General features: G+C 34.1%; 3 protein-coding genes across 3 annotated transcripts; all 3 read right to left on the minus strand.

Moving 5' to 3' along the window:
• Window positions 1-5,849: 5,849 nt before the first annotated feature.
• On the minus strand, window positions 5,850-6,797 carry LOC138834166 (olfactory receptor 8H1-like). The gene has a single exon (XM_070032923.1). It carries the CDS (start codon window positions 6,795-6,797, stop codon window positions 5,850-5,852), a length of 948 nt encoding a protein of 315 aa, XP_069889024.1.
• Window positions 6,798-11,114: 4,317 nt separating this feature from the next.
• Window positions 11,115-12,062, minus strand: LOC138833626 (olfactory receptor 8H1-like). The gene has a single exon (XM_070031908.1). The coding sequence runs from the start codon at window positions 12,060-12,062 to the stop codon at window positions 11,115-11,117; it is 948 nt and encodes a 315-aa protein (XP_069888009.1).
• Window positions 12,063-16,507: 4,445 nt separating this feature from the next.
• LOC138834167 (olfactory receptor 8H1-like) lies at window positions 16,508-17,449 on the minus strand. The gene has a single exon (XM_070032924.1). The coding sequence runs from the start codon at window positions 17,447-17,449 to the stop codon at window positions 16,508-16,510; it is 942 nt and encodes a 313-aa protein (XP_069889025.1).
• Window positions 17,450-17,744: the final 295 nt, after the last annotated feature.

The raw sequence follows: 17,744 nt of genomic DNA on the forward strand, positions 1-17,744 counted from the left end.
CAGAAGTGGTGCTGTGGGCTCAAGTGGTAGAGCGCTAGCCTTGAGCTGAAGAACTGAGGGGCAGCGCCCAGGCTCAGAGTTCAAGCCCCACGACTGGACTCTCCTTCCTCCCAAAAAAGAATACTTACTGTGTGTCTGGGAAGATGGCTCAATGGTAGTGTTTGCCTTGCTTGTTTGAGGCCCTGGCTTCCATTCCTCAGCACCACATACGCTGAAAAAGCTGGAAGTGGCGGTGTGGTATAAGTGGTAGTGTGGTAGCCCAGAGGTCAGGCCCCACAACCAAAAAAAAAAGAAAAACAGAATACTTACTATGAACACAAGTTGGTCAGGACAAAACTTCTTCCAAAGTTGTAAGGCAAATCTCATTTTAAAACATCCTATTCCTATAATGTACTAAACATCTCTGTAATATACCATTTGATTTCCTTTCTGAAGTTATTATTAAACTTTTGTGGAATTCATTTTGTGTGAGGTAAATTCAAACTCAAAGGATTTTTGTCAGGTTGCTCAAAAAAGTTTCCCAGAATGGTCTATCTCTAAAGAATCCCATGGAGATACTCTAAGAGCAATGTGTCCTTTTTGTCTCTGTCTGATATGTCCAGGAGGTTTTATTTAATGGAATAGGATATTATGCAATACTTTGTCATCCTCTGCAACCAATTTCTAAGGAAAGTTACCTGGCACATTTCCATGGACAAATTTTCAAGTGCTAAATCTGCATGAGATTTTCACTTTAGAGATCCACAATAAGGAGGAAGATCACCTGATCACATTTGATGCAATGTGAAATATTTCATTGAGGATTGTTTCCCAAAATGAGTAGGTAAATGGGGGAACCTCAGAATGTACACAGGAAAAGTTTCTTGTGAATCTTGCATTGAGTGATCATCAAAGTAATTTCCCTGCAAATATGTATGGAAAATATTTCCCTAAGAAAGTAGGTACATTCCCTACAATTTCCAGAGACAAACGATCTGCAGATTTGAGCAAAGAAGTTATCCTCATGTATCACATAGATATCCACTGATCTTTTGGAAAGCAGTGCTCTTTTAGAAGACAGAATGTTTTAGTCTTGGAGACTAGAAATTCAGCATCAAAGTATGTGTCAAGCAAGGAACTTAACCCCTGCTTTCACTGTATTTGATGTTGATATAATTTGTGGAGTTTAAGGGGAAAAAACAAATCGTTTAAATAGGGATACAGGTGGATCCATTGCAACAATGAGTTGTACAAATCGTTATGTGGAAAAACGAACTTTACAGCTTTGGGGGGGGGATGGAGGTTGGGAGGGAGAATGAAAAGGGATGGGGAGGGGAAACAAAGGAGGAGGCAACAATGCTTGATAAGAAATGTACTCATTATTTTGCCCATGTGATTGTAACTTCTCTGTATGGTATTTTAACAAGAAAAGAAGAAAAGAAATGGGATAGTTCAGGGTGATTTTCTGTGCCACCTTAATATGCTTAGCGAATGTTGAATCACCTGGAACAAATTATTCTTGTGGAAGATTTTCCAGCAATAAAAATTAATATTCATCAACCCTAGAGATGTGGATAATGCCCAAAGTGTTCCTTTGAGTATTGTATCATAAGGAAGTCAAAGTGTGATCAGAGACTCTATACCTCTTTCAAGTGTAAATCTTGAACGACATTTTAATTTTGTCAATTGTTAATCTCCACAACTATTTGCATGACTGAGAGATAAGGGTGGATGTTGCAATTTATACAGTATACTGTATTTGTTGATCTATGGATGTTCAACCAACCCTCCTAGAAATATGTTAGTTCCATGAATCTGTAAAGCATTTCAGTACCAATGACAACTCTAATAAAATTTCAAGGAATGGTAAATGATTAATCAACGCTATTCTCAACTTCAAACAAAAATATATAGGAATGCTATACACATGTATTGTGTATAGCATTGTGAGGAAAGAAATATATAGTGAAAATAAGGGGTAAATTTGAAATATATTAAGAAATTAGAATATAATAAGTACTGAAACACTCAATAAAGAACTTGAAATTATACAAATGTTAATAATTAACTGCTAAAATAGACAAATTGAATTTTTCACTTTATCAGTTTATTTTATTATTGGCAATGAGGAAGTTGAAGAAAGGAATGCTTTATTTTTTTTATTGAAAAAATAATTTACAGAGGCGTTACAGTTACATGAGTAAGGTAATGAGTTCATTTCCTATTAAGCATTTTTACTTCTTTTGTTTTTATTTGCTTATTTATTTATTGCACAGTTTTTATTGTAAAAATACTGTACCGAGGGTTTACAGTTACATGAACAAGATAATGAGTACATTTCCTATTGAGTATTGTTGCCTCCTGCTTTGTTTTTTCCATACTATCCCTTCCCTCCTACCTCCACAATTAACCCCTAACCCCATCCCACTGCCAAAGTTGTAAAATTTGTGTCCCACATAGTGTCTTGTAAATATCATTGTTACAATGGGTCAACCTGTATCCTTCTTTCAGCATTTGGTTATTTCTCTTCCCTTCCCCAAATTAGAAAAATATATATAGAAGATGCAGGGCACCGACATCAAACACAGTGAAAACAGGTGTTATACCATTTGGAGGCACGTACAAAAGAAGCAAAAAAAAAATCACATAGTGCATTTTAATTATGTTAAAAACTATAGCAAGAAAGAAAAAAAAACAGTTGTGTCCTTTCATTTCAGTTAACATCATCTTATATGGTCATATGTACATAGCTTTTGACCTTTTCTGCTTCTCCTAGAATTATACTAGTCATTGCATATAAGGAAAACCATAGGACCTCTGTTACTTTGGGCCTGGCTTACTTCACTTAATATATTTTTTTCCAAGTTCTTTTGTAGTAAATATACCATTATACTAACACCCAGAAGTCACTAAGGAAATATAATTTTTATGCCTTAGTTTTGTTGTGACTTTACACAATTGTAATGGTTGGATTTAAACAATCAGTGTAATTTGTAATTGACAAAAAATTTTAAAATTCAAAAATAGGAAAAAAAGAAATATGCCTTAAAAATACCTTTAATATCAGAGAAAAAGGAAAACAGCAGTAGAAAAATATACAGATGAAAATGAAAATCGAAGAAATTTTAATGTTCAACTAAATTGGAGTTGATTGGAAGGCACAAAACCTGAATTTTTAATCAAATATTTGGTTTATACCTCTATTTACAAATACAAAAATGGAAAATTAAACATTGGATTCAAAATTTATTTTTAAATTATATTGCAAAATTGAGATCCAACCTTGCTAGAAATAAGACAATTTCATGATTTTTTGTAAAGTTATTTGTAAATATTGGTAAAAAATTAGTCATTATTAAAGCATTTCATTATGAATGGCAACTCAAAGAAAATTTCAGTAAATTATAAATGCTTAGTAACTATTATTCTCAACTTGAAACAAAAATATATAGGAATGCTAGCAAATACATAGTCTACAGAGTGTAGTGAGGAAAGCGATATTGAGTGAAAATTCTTTCAAATTTCATAGATATATTTCAAGGCAAAGGATTGATATTTGTTAAGAAAACAGCAGTATATAATAAATGTTGAAAGATTTAATAAAGAACTCCAGTTTTTAACTTAAAAGAATCTATTAAATAACTACTAAAATAGACCAGTTGAGATTTTCATTTTATTCATTTACTCTTATTTTTTGGAAGTGAGGAGTTTGAACAAAGTGATTCATTTTGTATTAACAAAAATGTTACAAGTATTTAGGGAATAAATCAAATATAATTTTGTTTTTGTTTTTTTTTTTTGGGGTCCGGTCGTGGGGCCTGAACTCTGAGCCTGGGTGCTGTCCCTCAGCTCTTCAGCTCAAGGCTAATGCTCTACCACTTGAACCACAGTGCCACTTCCAGCTTTTTTCTTTTTGCTTATGTGGTGCTGAGGAATTGAATCTAGGGCCTCAGGCATGCAAGGCAAGCTCTCTACCACTGAGCCATCTTCCCAGCCCCTCAAATATAATTTTTATTAAAACATTTTAGACCTTGTCTTTGTAGTTACTTTACAAAATTATGTTGGTTGGATTTAAACAATCTGTGAAATTTTTTCTGGTTATAAATTTTAAAATAACAATATACAGGAAAAGCAACTTTACTATTAAAAATGTTTAATATCAATGAACAATGCAAAATCAATTCCAAAATATGCAGTGAAAAAAATGAAAAATTAGGGAAATATCACTATTCAACTAAGCCAGAGTTTACTGGATACTAGAAACACTAAGAATTTTATAATCAAATATTTGCTCTATATTTCTCCTTACAAATATTGCAAGGGAAAAAGCAAACACTTAATTCAAGAATTTATTTTTATGTATATTCCATTAAACCAAAAAAATAGACTAATTCAATGAAGCTGAACTGATAGGTCACTGGATACATAGTCCTCAAATGTTTAGCACATGCCCACATAAGAGATGTTACTGCAAGAAGATTTTGACATGGAAAACTGACAGTATCTCTCTCGAAAAGTATTACAAAATCAGTGTTACAATCTCCTGTTTACTGAAACCATAGTCACCCAACAGTTTTTCAGATTACATATAGCGAATATATGGATTTATCCTATATAGCTGAAGAAATGACTAAATTTCCAGTCATTTGTTAACAATTATGCAGCTAAGAAATCATTACTTATTATGCAAAGCCTGGCATCTGGAACTATTAATGTGCATATATAGATATATTTCTTCATGATTAAATTTCTTAAATTGAGATATGCAAAGAAAGGGCTGGGAAGGTGGCTCAGGTAGAGTGCTTCCCTTGCATGCATGAGGCCCTGGGTTTGATTCCTCAGCACCACATATGCAGAAAAAGACGGAAGAGGTGCTGTGGCTCAAGTGGTAGAACGCCCAAGAGTTCAGGCCTAGCATCGACCAAAAAGACAAAAACAACCTTTGTTTGGGCCTGGGAAGGTGGCTCAGTGGTAGAGTGCTTGCCTTGCATAGAATACTTTATCACATCGTTTTAAGAAGTACCCCTGTCCAAGTAGAGATGATGGTTCTTCTTGTTGCTTTTTGGTTTTGTTTTTTTCTCTTTTTTGGTTTGTTCTTTTCATTGTCTGTGGAGAATGTCAAGAAGGGCACAGAAATGGAGGAACAAAGGGTGGACAAATATCACCATGGTAGTTAGTAGACTTTTGATGAAAATGAACTATGCACCTTGTGGTGGAGGAAACAGAGATTGCTGAAGAAAGAGGTGACATTGTAAAAAAAGAAATATGCTCTGTATAACAAATTACTAATAACAATAAAATTTAAGAAAAAGTTATTACACCTGGAGTCCTTGCATTACACAGATGTTTCCCTTAACCACATTTATTTATTTTTGATTTTCTTAGGATTACTTTGATACTGGGGGTTGAACTCAGGACATAATGATGCCTCCTGATTGGCTTTTTTGCTCAAGAAAATTTTATGGGGAGAAAACATACAGGATAGTCTGCAAAGGCCAGCTTCAAGTGGCAGTCCCCTGATCTCAGCATCTTGAGTATATATAACTGGTGATAGTCATGGTGTCAGGGTAAAATTGAAGTTAACCTAAGAATTCTTACTACTGTGTGTTTTACATGTTAGTTGATCATTTATATATGCATATGAATCAGAAGCATACACACAGACATATATATAAACAATAGTTTATCACATATTATATGACTTTAAATTATAATAGGAATCTCTTACAACATATACCCAGGAATGTATACAATCGTGTGTAGAAAAATAAAACCGAATTTTATCAATTAGTTTCAAATTTTGGAGAAAAACAAGGGAGTTTTAAACAAGTAAAGCAGCAAAGGATGAATGTACACATTTCAAATCATAGTTATGTTAGTTGCCAGAATTCCTCAGTCTTCTTCACGACTCGAAAGAAAGCATTCTTCACTTCCTTGTTTCTAAGACTATAAATGAGTGGGTTGAGCATGGGGATCACAATCGTGTAAAACACGGATGCCACTTGATCCTTGCCCAAGGAGTAGGACTTCTTGGGTTTTAAATAAGTAAAGATTGTTGTGCCATAAAAGAGGGTAACTCCCAGCAGGTGAGAGGCACAGGTGGAGAAGGCTTTCTTCTTTCCTGAAGTGGACTTAATTTTCAGAATAGTAGAGAGAATGGATACATAGGACCAGAACATTGGGATCAGGGACAATAACAGTGTAGAACAACCACAAATATATACTAGAATTTCATTGGCAAATGTATCACGGCAGGATAGAGCTAAAATTGGAAATATATCACAAAAAAAGTGATGAATTACATTGGAATTGCAGAAAGGCAACCTAGGTATAGAGAGCACAAGGAAAGAACAATCCACAAAGCCAATCATGTAAGTGCCAATTACCAGGGCACAGCAGAGCCTTGAGGACATTATAACAGGGTACTGTAGAGGATTGCAGATAGCCACATAGCGATCATAGGCCATTGCAGAGAGGAGACAAATTTCAGAACTAGCAAAAAAGATACAAAGGTACATCTGTGTGAAACAGCCCAGGAATGAAATACTTTTGGTAGAAGTCAGTAAGTTCACTAAAGTTTTAGGTGTGATGACACTTGCGAAACTGAGATCAATGAATGAGAGGTGAGCGAGAAAAAAATACATAGGTGTGTGAAGCTGATGATCCAGAGAAATGATCATGATCATGCCGAAGTTTCCCAATAAAGAGATCAAGTAAGTCAGAAGAAACAGGAGAGTTAATGTCAGCTGCATCTCTGCAGAATCTGTCAGCCCCATAAGGATGAACTCCAGCAGCACTGTTTTGTTCCAGCTTCTCATAGTGTGCTGATGGACAATGTTGAGAAGTGGGGGTGATCCTTAGATCAAGTGATTCTAAAATGAGTTGTCTTAATATGAAAGATGCAGCATTTTTTCAGTTCCCTAACTTATGTCAAAATTAATCATGATGTTATGCATTTTAATACCCTAAGTTGTATCATAATTAATCATAAAGTTATATATTATGACATAAATTTAACCCTGAAATCTAAATAATGATATAAAAGTACACTTAGACTAAAGGTTACTTTTTCCATTTTATCCTATAATGTGCTAAAACATTTTATGAAAATAGTTAAGTAATACAAAATGCTAAAGCTTCTATATTACTGTTTTTCATTCCAATATCGTTTTATGCGGTATTATTACTATTATCATTGTTAATTTTATTATGTAGTTGTACAAAATAGTTACAATTCCATTTGTCAGGTTATTTCTACAAAGCTTTTTGGTGAATGTACCTCCTTTCTTAGTCTCCAATCTCCCTTCCAGTGTCTGTCTTCAAGTCAATTTAACTTCTTAAGAATACTTACTGGGGATGAAAGTTGGTCAAAAAAAACTTCTTCCATAATTGTAATCCATAAGTTGCTAAATTTTATTTTAAATCATATCCTTCCAGTGAGGTACTAACCATCTCTGTAATTTAACATTTATTTTCTTTTCTGTAGATATTTTTACACTTAGGGTGCATTTATTTTTTATTGTTAGGTTAATTAAAACTCAAAGAACTTCATTCAGTTGCTCAAAAGAAAGTTTTCCAGAAAGATACGTCTGTAAAGAGTCCCAAGGAGCTACTGTATGAGCAGAGCATGCTTCCTCTCCCAGTCTGATATGTCCAAGAGCACCTGACGTAATAGGCTGAGGGTATTTTGCAACACTTTGTCATTATCTGCAACCAATTTTGAGGAAGGTTACTTGGCATATTTTCAAGGACAAATTTTCAAGTGATAAATCTGCATGTTCTTTAGACAGTGGAGCTCCTCAATAAAGAAGAAGATCACCTGATCCCTTTTGATGCAATGCTTTTTTATTGTCTGTTGTTGAGTGCTACTCTAGTAATGAATTAGCTAATAACACCTGAAATATTTCTTTGAGCATTGTTTTCCAAAGATGAGAAAGCCTATGGGGAACCTCAAATGTACACAGTAAGAATCAGGAAAAGACTCTTGTGTATTGTACTGAGTGATCATAAAATATATCTTCTTGCAAATATGTATGGAAAATATCCCCCTAAGTAAGTGCGCTTGGGGCTGGGAAGGTGGCACAGTGGTAGAGCGCTTGCCTTGCATGCATGAGGCCCTGGGTTCGATTCCTCAGCACCACATAAGCAGAAAAAAAAAAGAGCTGGAAGTGGCGCTATGGCTCAAGTAGTAGAGTGCTAGCCTTGAGCTGAAGAACCAAGGGACAGAGGCCAGGCCCAGAGTTCAGACCCAGGCCTGGAACCCCGCACCCTCCCCCCAAAAAAGGAAAAGAAATTGTGCCCATTCCCTGATACTTTAAATTACTACTAGCATGAGTAAAGAAGCCACGCTTATATAATATAGGCATATCCAATTAACTCTTAGACGTCAGGGCTATTTTAGGAGTCAGAGAATGTATCCAGTCTTGGAGACTAGAAATCCAGCAGCAAACAAAGTATGTGACAAGCAAGTTCGTTTAAGTCAAGAGGACAGCTCAGGGTGATTTTCTGTGTCACATTCATATGATTGGTGAATGTTGAACAAATAATACTTCTGCAAGATTTCCCAACATTAAAACTAATATTCATCAACCCTATAGATGTTGATGATAGCGAAAAAATTTCTTGGAATATTGTATCATACAGAAGTCGAAGTGTTATCAGAGACTCTGTATCTCTTTCAATTGTAAATCATGAAAGAAGTTTGAATTTTGTCAAAGGCTATCTCTACAACTATTGTCATGACTGAGTGATAAGGATGGTTAATTCAATTTATACACTATATTGATTTATGGATGTTCATCCAGTCCTCCAAAAATATGTCAGCTATGTGAATATAGCAATTTTAAAGCATTTCATTACCAATGACAACTCAAAAAAATTTCAGTAGATGATAAATCCTTAATAAGTGTTATACTCAACTTTAAACAAGAATATATAAGACTGCTAGAAAATACATAGACTATAGAGTGTAGTGAGCAAAGCAATATTGAGTGAAAATTCTTACAAGTGACATTGGTATAGGACTAAGCAAAGGTTTGAAATTAAGAAAGCAGCAGAATATAATAAATACTGAGATTTAATAAAGAACTTCAGTTTTTAGATTAAAAGAATCTATTATGCAATTAACTGCTAAAATAGACATGTTGAGATTTTTCATTTTATTAATTTACTTTTAATTTTTGGAAGTGAGGAGTTTGAACAAAGTTATTCATTTTGTAGCAACTGAAATGTTATATTCTTACTCAGAAGGCATTTAGGAAAAAATCAAATATATTTTTATTAAAACATTTTAAACCTTAGCTTTGTAGTTACTTTATAAAATTATGTTGGTTGGACTTAAATAATCTGAAAATTTGTACTTGCTATAAATTTTAAAACAACAAAATACAGGAAAAGGAACTTTATTGTTAAAAAATCTTTAATATCAATGGACAATGCAAAATGCAATTCTAAAATATGCAGTGAAAATGGAAAATTAAGGAAATATCAGTATTTAACTAAACTGGAGTTTATAGGATACTACAAATTGTAAGGGTTTTTTAATCAAATATTTGCTTCATATTTCTCTTTACAAATATTGCAAGGGACAATCAAACACAATTCAAGAATTTATTTTTATGTATATTCCATTAAGCTGAAGAAATGGGTTAATTCAATGAAGCAGAACTGATAGGTCACTGGATACATAGTACTCAAATGTTTAGCACATGCCCACATAAGAGATGTTACTGCAAGAAGATTTCAACATGGAAAACTGACAGTGTCTCACTCCAAAAGTATTACAAAATCAGTGTTACAATCTCCTGTCTACTGCAACCATAGTCATCCAACAGCTTTTCTGATCACAAATAGTGAAAATGTGGATTTATCTTATATAGCTGAGGAAATGACTAAATTTTCAGTCATTTGTTAATAGTTATGTAAAGAAATTACTACTATGCAAAGCCTGGCATCTGGAACTATTAATGTGCATATATATTTCTTCATAATAAAATTTCTTATAATTTGAAATATGCATAGAATATTTTATGACATAATTTTTAGAAGTACCCATATCCAAGTGAGATGATGCTTTTTAGTGTTGCTTTTTTGTTTTTGTTTTTTCTATTTTGTTTTTTTTTCAATATCTGTAGTGAACTTCAGTGGGATGCTGAAACAGAGGGAGAAAGGGTGAACAAACGCAACCTCGGAACTCAATAGACATTATGTTGAAAGTGAACTATGCAACTTGTGGGTCAGGAAACAGAGAGATGAAGGAAGAGGTGACATTGCACAAAAAGAAATTTGTTCTGTATAACACCATAATACTAACATTTAAGAAAAAGAATTACACCTAGAATCCTTACATAACACAGATGTTTCTCTTAAGACCACATTTATTTATTTTTAGTTTTCTTAAGATTATTTTGATACTAGGGCTTGCACTCAGGACATAATGATTTTTCCTGCTTGGCTTTTTCACACAAGAAAATCTCTTTGGAGGGAAACTCACAGATTTGTCCGGAAAGGCTGCCTTCAAATGCCAATCCTCTGATCTCAGTGTCTTCAGTACATATTACTGGTGGAAGTCACGGTGCCAGGGTAAAATTGAGGTTACACTAAGAATTCTAACTACTGTATGTATCACATGTTAGTTATTTTGATCATTTGTACACACATATGAACCAGAAACACATACACATAGACACATATATATGTATATAAATAAGTTTTATCACATTTCATATGATTTTAAATTACAATAGGAATCTCTAACAACGTATACCTAGGAATGTATAAGATGATGTGTAGATAAATAAAATACAAATTTACTATGAAAATATCAATGAGTTTCCATTCTTTTTTTTTGTCAGTCATGGGGCTTGAACTCTGGGCTTGAGTGCTGTCCCTCAGCTCTAGGCTAGTGCTCTGCCACTTGAGCTACAGTGCCACTTCTGGTTTTGTGGTGGTTTATTGGAAATAAGAGTTTCACAGACTTTCCTGCCCAGGCTGGCTTTGAACCACCATCCTCCTGAGTAGCTAGGCTTAGAGGTGTGAGCCACCGGCACCCGGCAAATTTCCATTCTTTTCAGAAAAACCAAGGAAATTAAACAAGTAAAGCAGCAAGAGATGAATTTACTCATTTCAAATCATCATTATTTTAGTTTCCAGGAGCCCCCTTTCTTCTGCACAACTCGAAAGAAAGCATTCTTCACTTCCTTGTTTCTAATACTATAAATGAGTGGGTTGAGCATGGGGATCACAATCGTGTAGAACACAGAAGCCACTTGGTCCTTTCCCAGGGAGTAGGCCTTCTTGGGTTTTAAATAAGTAAAGGTGGTTGTGCTATAAAAAATGGTGACCCCCAGCAGGTGGGAGGCACAGGTGGAGAAGGCTTTCTGCTTTCCTGAAGTTGTCTTAATTTTCAGAATAGTAGAGAGAATAGACATATAAGACCAGGAAATTATGATAAAGGACTGAAAGAGGGTGAAACCACCACAAATGTATACTACAATTTGAGTGGCATATGTATCATTGCAGGACAGAGCTAAAATAGGAAATATATCACAAAAAAAGTGATGAATTACATTGGAATTGCAGAAAGGCAACCTAGCTATAGAGAACACAGTGAAAGAACAATCCACAAAGCCAATCATGTAAGTGCCAGCAACCAGGGCACAGCAGAGTCTTGAGGACATTATAACAGGATACTGTAGAGGATTGCAGATAGCCACATAGCGATCATAGGCCATTGCAGAGAGGAGAGAGATTTCAGCACCAGCAAACAAGACACAAAGGTAAGTCTGTGTGAAACAGCCCAAGAATGAAATACTTTTTGTAGAAGTCATCAAGTTCACTAAAGTTTTAGGTGTGATGACACTTGAGAAACTGAGGTCAATGAATGAGAGGTGAGTGAGAAAAAAATACATGGGCGTGTGAAGCTGGCGATCCATACAAATTATCATGATCATACCTAGGTTTCCCAGCACAGTCATCAAGTATGTCATGAGAAACAGCACAGATAATGCCAGCTGCATCTCTGCAGAGTCTGTCAGCCCCATAAGGATGAAGTCAGATACCGCAGTTTTGTTCCAGGTTCTCATAGTGTGCTGGTGGACACTGTTGAGAAAGAAAGGGTGATCCTTAGCTCAAGTGATTCCTAAAGGAGTTATGTTTCTATTAAAGATGGAGCATTTGTTCAGTACCCTAAGTTGTGTCAAAATTAATCATAAAATTATGCATTTTTTCAATACCCTGTTATGTCATAATAATCAAAAAGTTATATGTTATGATATAAATTCCATCATAATTCTAAATAGTGATAAAATTACATTTAGATATGATATGACTAAAGTACCATTCTCCATTTTATCCTATAATGTGATTAAAACATTTTATGAAATTATTTAAGCAATACAAAATACTAAACCTTATGTATTACTCTTTTCCAATCCAATATCTTTTTATGGTCTAACATTGTTACCATTACTATCATTGTTACTGTTTTTATGTAGTTGTACAAGAGGATTACAATTCCATAACTCAGGTTCTGAGTCTAATGCTTCTTGGTAAATGTTACTCTATTCTTTATTCTCCAATTTTCCCTTCTAGTGTCTATCTTGAAGTAAATTTTACATCTTAAGAATACTTACTGTGAACATATGTTGGTCAGTAGAAAACTTCTTCCAAAACTGTAAGACAAATTTTGCTAAATCTCACTTTAAAACATCCCATTCCAATGAGGTATTAACCATCTCTGTAATATAACTTTTGTTTTCCTTTCTGTAGTTATTGTTACACTTTTGTGGTATTTATTTGAAGTCAAAGAACCTTTATCAGGTTGCTCAAAAGAGAAGTTTCCCAGAAAGGTATATTTCTAAAGAATACCAAGGAGCTACTCTAAGAGCAATGCATGTTTTTACTCCCTGGTTGATATGTCCAGGGTGCCATATTTAATGGTTGGGATATTATGCAACACTTTGTAATCCATAGAAACCAATTCCTAGGAGTTTACTTGGCATATTTTCAAGGACAAAATTTCAAGTGCTAAATCTGCATGAACTTTTCACACAGAAGCTCCACAAACAAGAGGAAGATCACCTGGTCTGTTTTGATGCATTGCTATTTAATGTTATGTTTTGTTAAGAGCTACACTAGCAATTAATGAGATAATAACACCTGAATTATTTCATTTATGAGTATTTTGCCAAGATGGGGAAGCAAATGGGGGAATCTGAAAATGAGCCCATAAGAATACGGAAAAGATTCTTGTGAAACTTGCATTGAGTGATCATAAAATATGTTTTTCTTCATATATTTATGGAAACTATTTCCCTAAGAAAGTGTGCTCTGTACATTGAATACAACAAGTATAGTTCTTTCTTTTTATTTTATTTCATTTTTCTTTTCCCATTGTTTTTTGGTTTTTTTTTCCCCAGGCAATCACTGTCTTTGATTCTGGTACCCTGTGTCTTGTATGCATGTTTATCATGATTTGGGAAAGGAAAGGGCAATAACAAAATGCTGAAACAAGGACACAAGATGACCCATTGCAACGATGATACTCACAAGAAACTGTATTGAAAATGAACTTTAGAACTTACTGGGGTGAGGGGAGTTGTGGAGGGAAGGAATAGTGGAAGAAAAACAAAGGACTGAGTTACAATGTTTGACAAGAAATATATTCATTACTTTATTCATGTAAATGTAACCCTTCTGTACAGCACCTTTACAATAAACAAAAATCTTGAAAAAAAGAAAGTGTGCTTATTCCCTACATTTTTTATTTGTATTTATTATTATTTTTTATTGTGAATATACCGCACAGAGGAGTTACAATTACATGAGCGAGGTAATGAGAACATTTCTTATCAAACATTGTTGCCTCCTACTTTGTTTCCCCTTACCATTCCTGCCTCCCCAGGTTGTAAATTTTGTTTTTCGACATAATGTCTTGTGTCTTGTACATCTCATTGTTGCAATGGGTCCACCTGTATCCCTATTTAAACAATTTTTTCCCTTCCCTTCCACAAATTATACCAACATCAAACATTATATTGGTGTGAGTGAAGAAGCTATCCTTTTGTATTTCACAGATATCCAATGAACTTTTGGAAGGAAGTGCTATTTTAGATGACAGAGAATATTTCTAGTCTTGGAGACTAGAAATACAATAGTTAAGTATGTGACATTCATGAAACTTTAAGACAAAGGATAGCTCAAGGTGATGTTGATGATAGCCAAACAATTTCTAAGATTATTGGATCTGGAGGAAGTCAAATGTGATCAGATGTTTTGTATCTCTTTCTATTGTAAATCATGAATTAAATTTGAATTTTGTCAAAGGCTATCTCCACAACTATGATGATAATGATGATGTAGTGATAAGGACAATTGACTCAATTTGTATTCTAAACTATATTTATTAATCTGAGAATGTTCATCCAACCTTGCTAGAAATATCCCAATTGCCTGAATATAGCAATTGGTAAAGCATTTCTTTCCCAATAACAAAGAAAATTTCAGTAAATAATAAACACTTAGTCAATATTACTCTTAACTTCAAATAAATAAACAGGGATACTAGCAAATAAATAGTCTACATTGTATACTTATGAAAACAAAATTCAGTAAAAATTCTTTCAAATGACATTGATATATGATAAGGCAACATTGTGAAATACATCAAGACAGTAGCAGAATACAATAAATATTGAAAGACTTAATAAAAATCTTGGTCATTGTGAAATTATGAGAATCTATTGAATGATTAACTTATGAAATAGGTAAATTGAAGTTTTTAATTTATTCATTTTTATTTTTGACAGTACAAATTTTGTACAAATGGGTGCTTTTTTAGCAAGTGCATTGTATTAAAACTCAGAAGGCATTTAGAAAAATTATATTTAACTTTTAATTAAAACATTTAGACATTTGGTTGGTAGTTAGCATGTAATATTGTAATGATTGGATTTAAACAATATGTCTAGTTTGTACTTGTACTGTATCTTAAGATAAAAATAGGAAAAGGAACTGTACTTTTAAAAGGTTACCTTTAACATCAGAGAAAATTGTCAATCACAATTCCAAAATATGTTGAAAATTGACAATTAAGGAAATTTTAGTATTCAACTAAATCTGAGTTTAGGGGATGCCACAAACACTAAATTTATTATCAGATATTTGCTTTATATTTCTGTTTAGGAATATTACAAGAGCAGATCAAACATTTAACTCAAGTTTTTATTTTTAAAGTATATTTCAAAGATGAAGAAAGAGGCTAGTACAATGAAGCAGACGCGAGAAGTGAATGGATCCATGGTTCTCAAATGTTTAGCAGTTGCCCACATAAGAAATGTTAGTACAAGTAAATTTCATCATGGAAAAGTCACAGTATTTTAGTCTATAGCATTGCAAAATGAGTTTTAAATCCGCCCATTTCCTGAGACAATATTCATTGGATAGCTTTTATTGAAAATCACAAATACATTTTTAAGTTACTACAAAAAGTTCCAGAAGAGTGCACAGTAAATGACATAAATTCCATTCAAATAAGTCATGAATACAAACATAATTGTTCACTGAGAAAAATATACACAAAGTTCGGTACAGTATACCCCTTAATAATGAATTTCAAGAGAATGTTTCAAATTACCTTTGTTCAACATTAACATATGTCTTTTTTATCTAAGATAAATTTATATCAATAGTTTATTCTAAAGATGAAATGTGAGGTTTTCCACATCTGCTATTTAACCTGCTGAGTTAAAATTAAATGAAACTAATTTAAATAAATATGCAGTGGAGAGGCAGGCATTGGTAAATCACACCTGTAATCTTGCTACTGAGGAGGCTGATATCTGAGCATCCTTGTGGAAAGTCAGCCCTGGCAATAAAAGGTCTGTGAGAGTCTCATCTTCAATTGCCCACCAAAAAGCCAGAAGTGAAAATTTCAGGAACAGAGCCCAGGTACTGGGTTCAAGCTACAGAAGAGGCATAAATAAATACACAAGAAATTAGAAAAGCATGCGCTTTACAATACTAAAGGAACAAGACCTACATGACAAAGACAAGACAAAAGGTTCTTAATGTCAAGTTGCTTCATCTCTCATATACCATATGCATCAGAAATTAAGATTAATCTTGTGCCGGTGAGCAAATTGAGCCTTAACTAAGTGATTTTGTCAGCATGCTATACATAAGAAAGTATTTTATGTAATAAAAAATGAACAGAAAATTGTTTCCATTGGACATATATAGTTTTCTCCCCCATAAGAAAATATACTAAGCACCCAATTATCGAACACATGACTCAGGATATAATGTAATAGTTGTAGGCAAATAATTTGTGCTGTACATTAGTTGCCCATTGAAGTAACTTTGTATAATCTAGAGATTCAATACAGACATCTAATAATTAATTCTTGGAAATGTCAGTTAAGGTAAGAGAAATGAAGCACAACTGAATCTAAGCATGCGTAAATGAATCACATCTTCTTTCCAACAGACAATGGAAAGTTTGCTTTAAATGCCTCACCTCACTGTCATCTTAGTTGCTTGGGGCCCCTTTCTTCTGCATGACCCTAACGAAAGCATTTTTCACATCCTTGTTCCTAAGACTATAAATGAGAGGGTTGAGCATGGGGATCACAATTGTGTAAAACACAGAAGCCACTTGATCCTTGCCCAGGGAGTAGGACTTCTTGGGTTTTAAATAAGTAAAGATCGTAGTGCCATAGAAAATGGTGACTCCCAGCAGGTGAGAGGCACAGGTGGAGAAGGCTTTCTGCTTTCCTGAAGTGGACTTAATTTTCAGAATAGTAGAGAGAATGGACACATAGGACCAGGACATTGGGATCAGGGACAGTAACAGTGTAGAACCAGCACAAATGTATACTACAATTTCAGTGGCATATGTATCACTGCAGGACAGTGCTAAAATTGGAAATACATCACAGAAAAAGTGTAGAATCACATTGGAATTGCAGAAAGGCAATCTGGCTATAGACAGCACACCGAAAGAACAATCCACAAAGCCAATCATGTAAGTGCCAGTAACCAGGGCACAGCAGAGTCTTGAGGACATTATAACAGGATATTGTAGAGGATTGCAGATGGCCACATAGCGATCATAGGCCATTGCAGAGAGGAGAGAGATTTCAGCACTACCAAAAAATATGAAAAGGTACATCTGTGTAAAACAGCTCAGGAATGAAATACTTTTGGTGGAAGTCATTAAGTTTGCCAAAGTTTTAGGTGTGATGACACTTGAGTAGCTGAAGTCAATGAATGAGAGATGAGTGAGAAAAAAGTACATGGGGGTGTGAAGCTGGAGATCCAGACAAATTATCATGATCATGCCTATGTTTCCTAACACAGTAATCAGGTAAATCAGGAGAAACAGCAAGGAGAGGGCCAGCTGCATCTCTGCAGAATCTGTGAGTCCCATAAGGATGAAGACGAGAACATCTGTGTTGTTCCAGGATCTCATAGTGTGCTGATGGACACTGTTGAGAAGTGAGGGGTGATGCTTAGCTCAAATGATTTCCACATGAGTTGTTTATATATGGGATTTTTTCAGTACCCTTGGTTGTCTCATAATTAATCATGAAGTTCTACATTATAACTTAAATATAATCATGACCTATAAAAATGGTATAAAAAGACATTTATATATGATATATTTAAGTGTACCTTTCTCCATTTTAAACTATACATGCTCTTTTAAACCATTTAGGGAATATAAAAATGTTATACCTTATTATAATTCCCATTTTTAAATTAAT

This window comes from Dipodomys merriami, unplaced genomic scaffold (assembly GCF_024711535.1).
Source record: "Dipodomys merriami isolate MVZ:Mamm:240054 unplaced genomic scaffold, mDipMer1.0.p SCAF_21, whole genome shotgun sequence".
Classification (NCBI taxonomy): Eukaryota; Metazoa; Chordata; class Mammalia; order Rodentia; family Heteromyidae; genus Dipodomys; species Dipodomys merriami.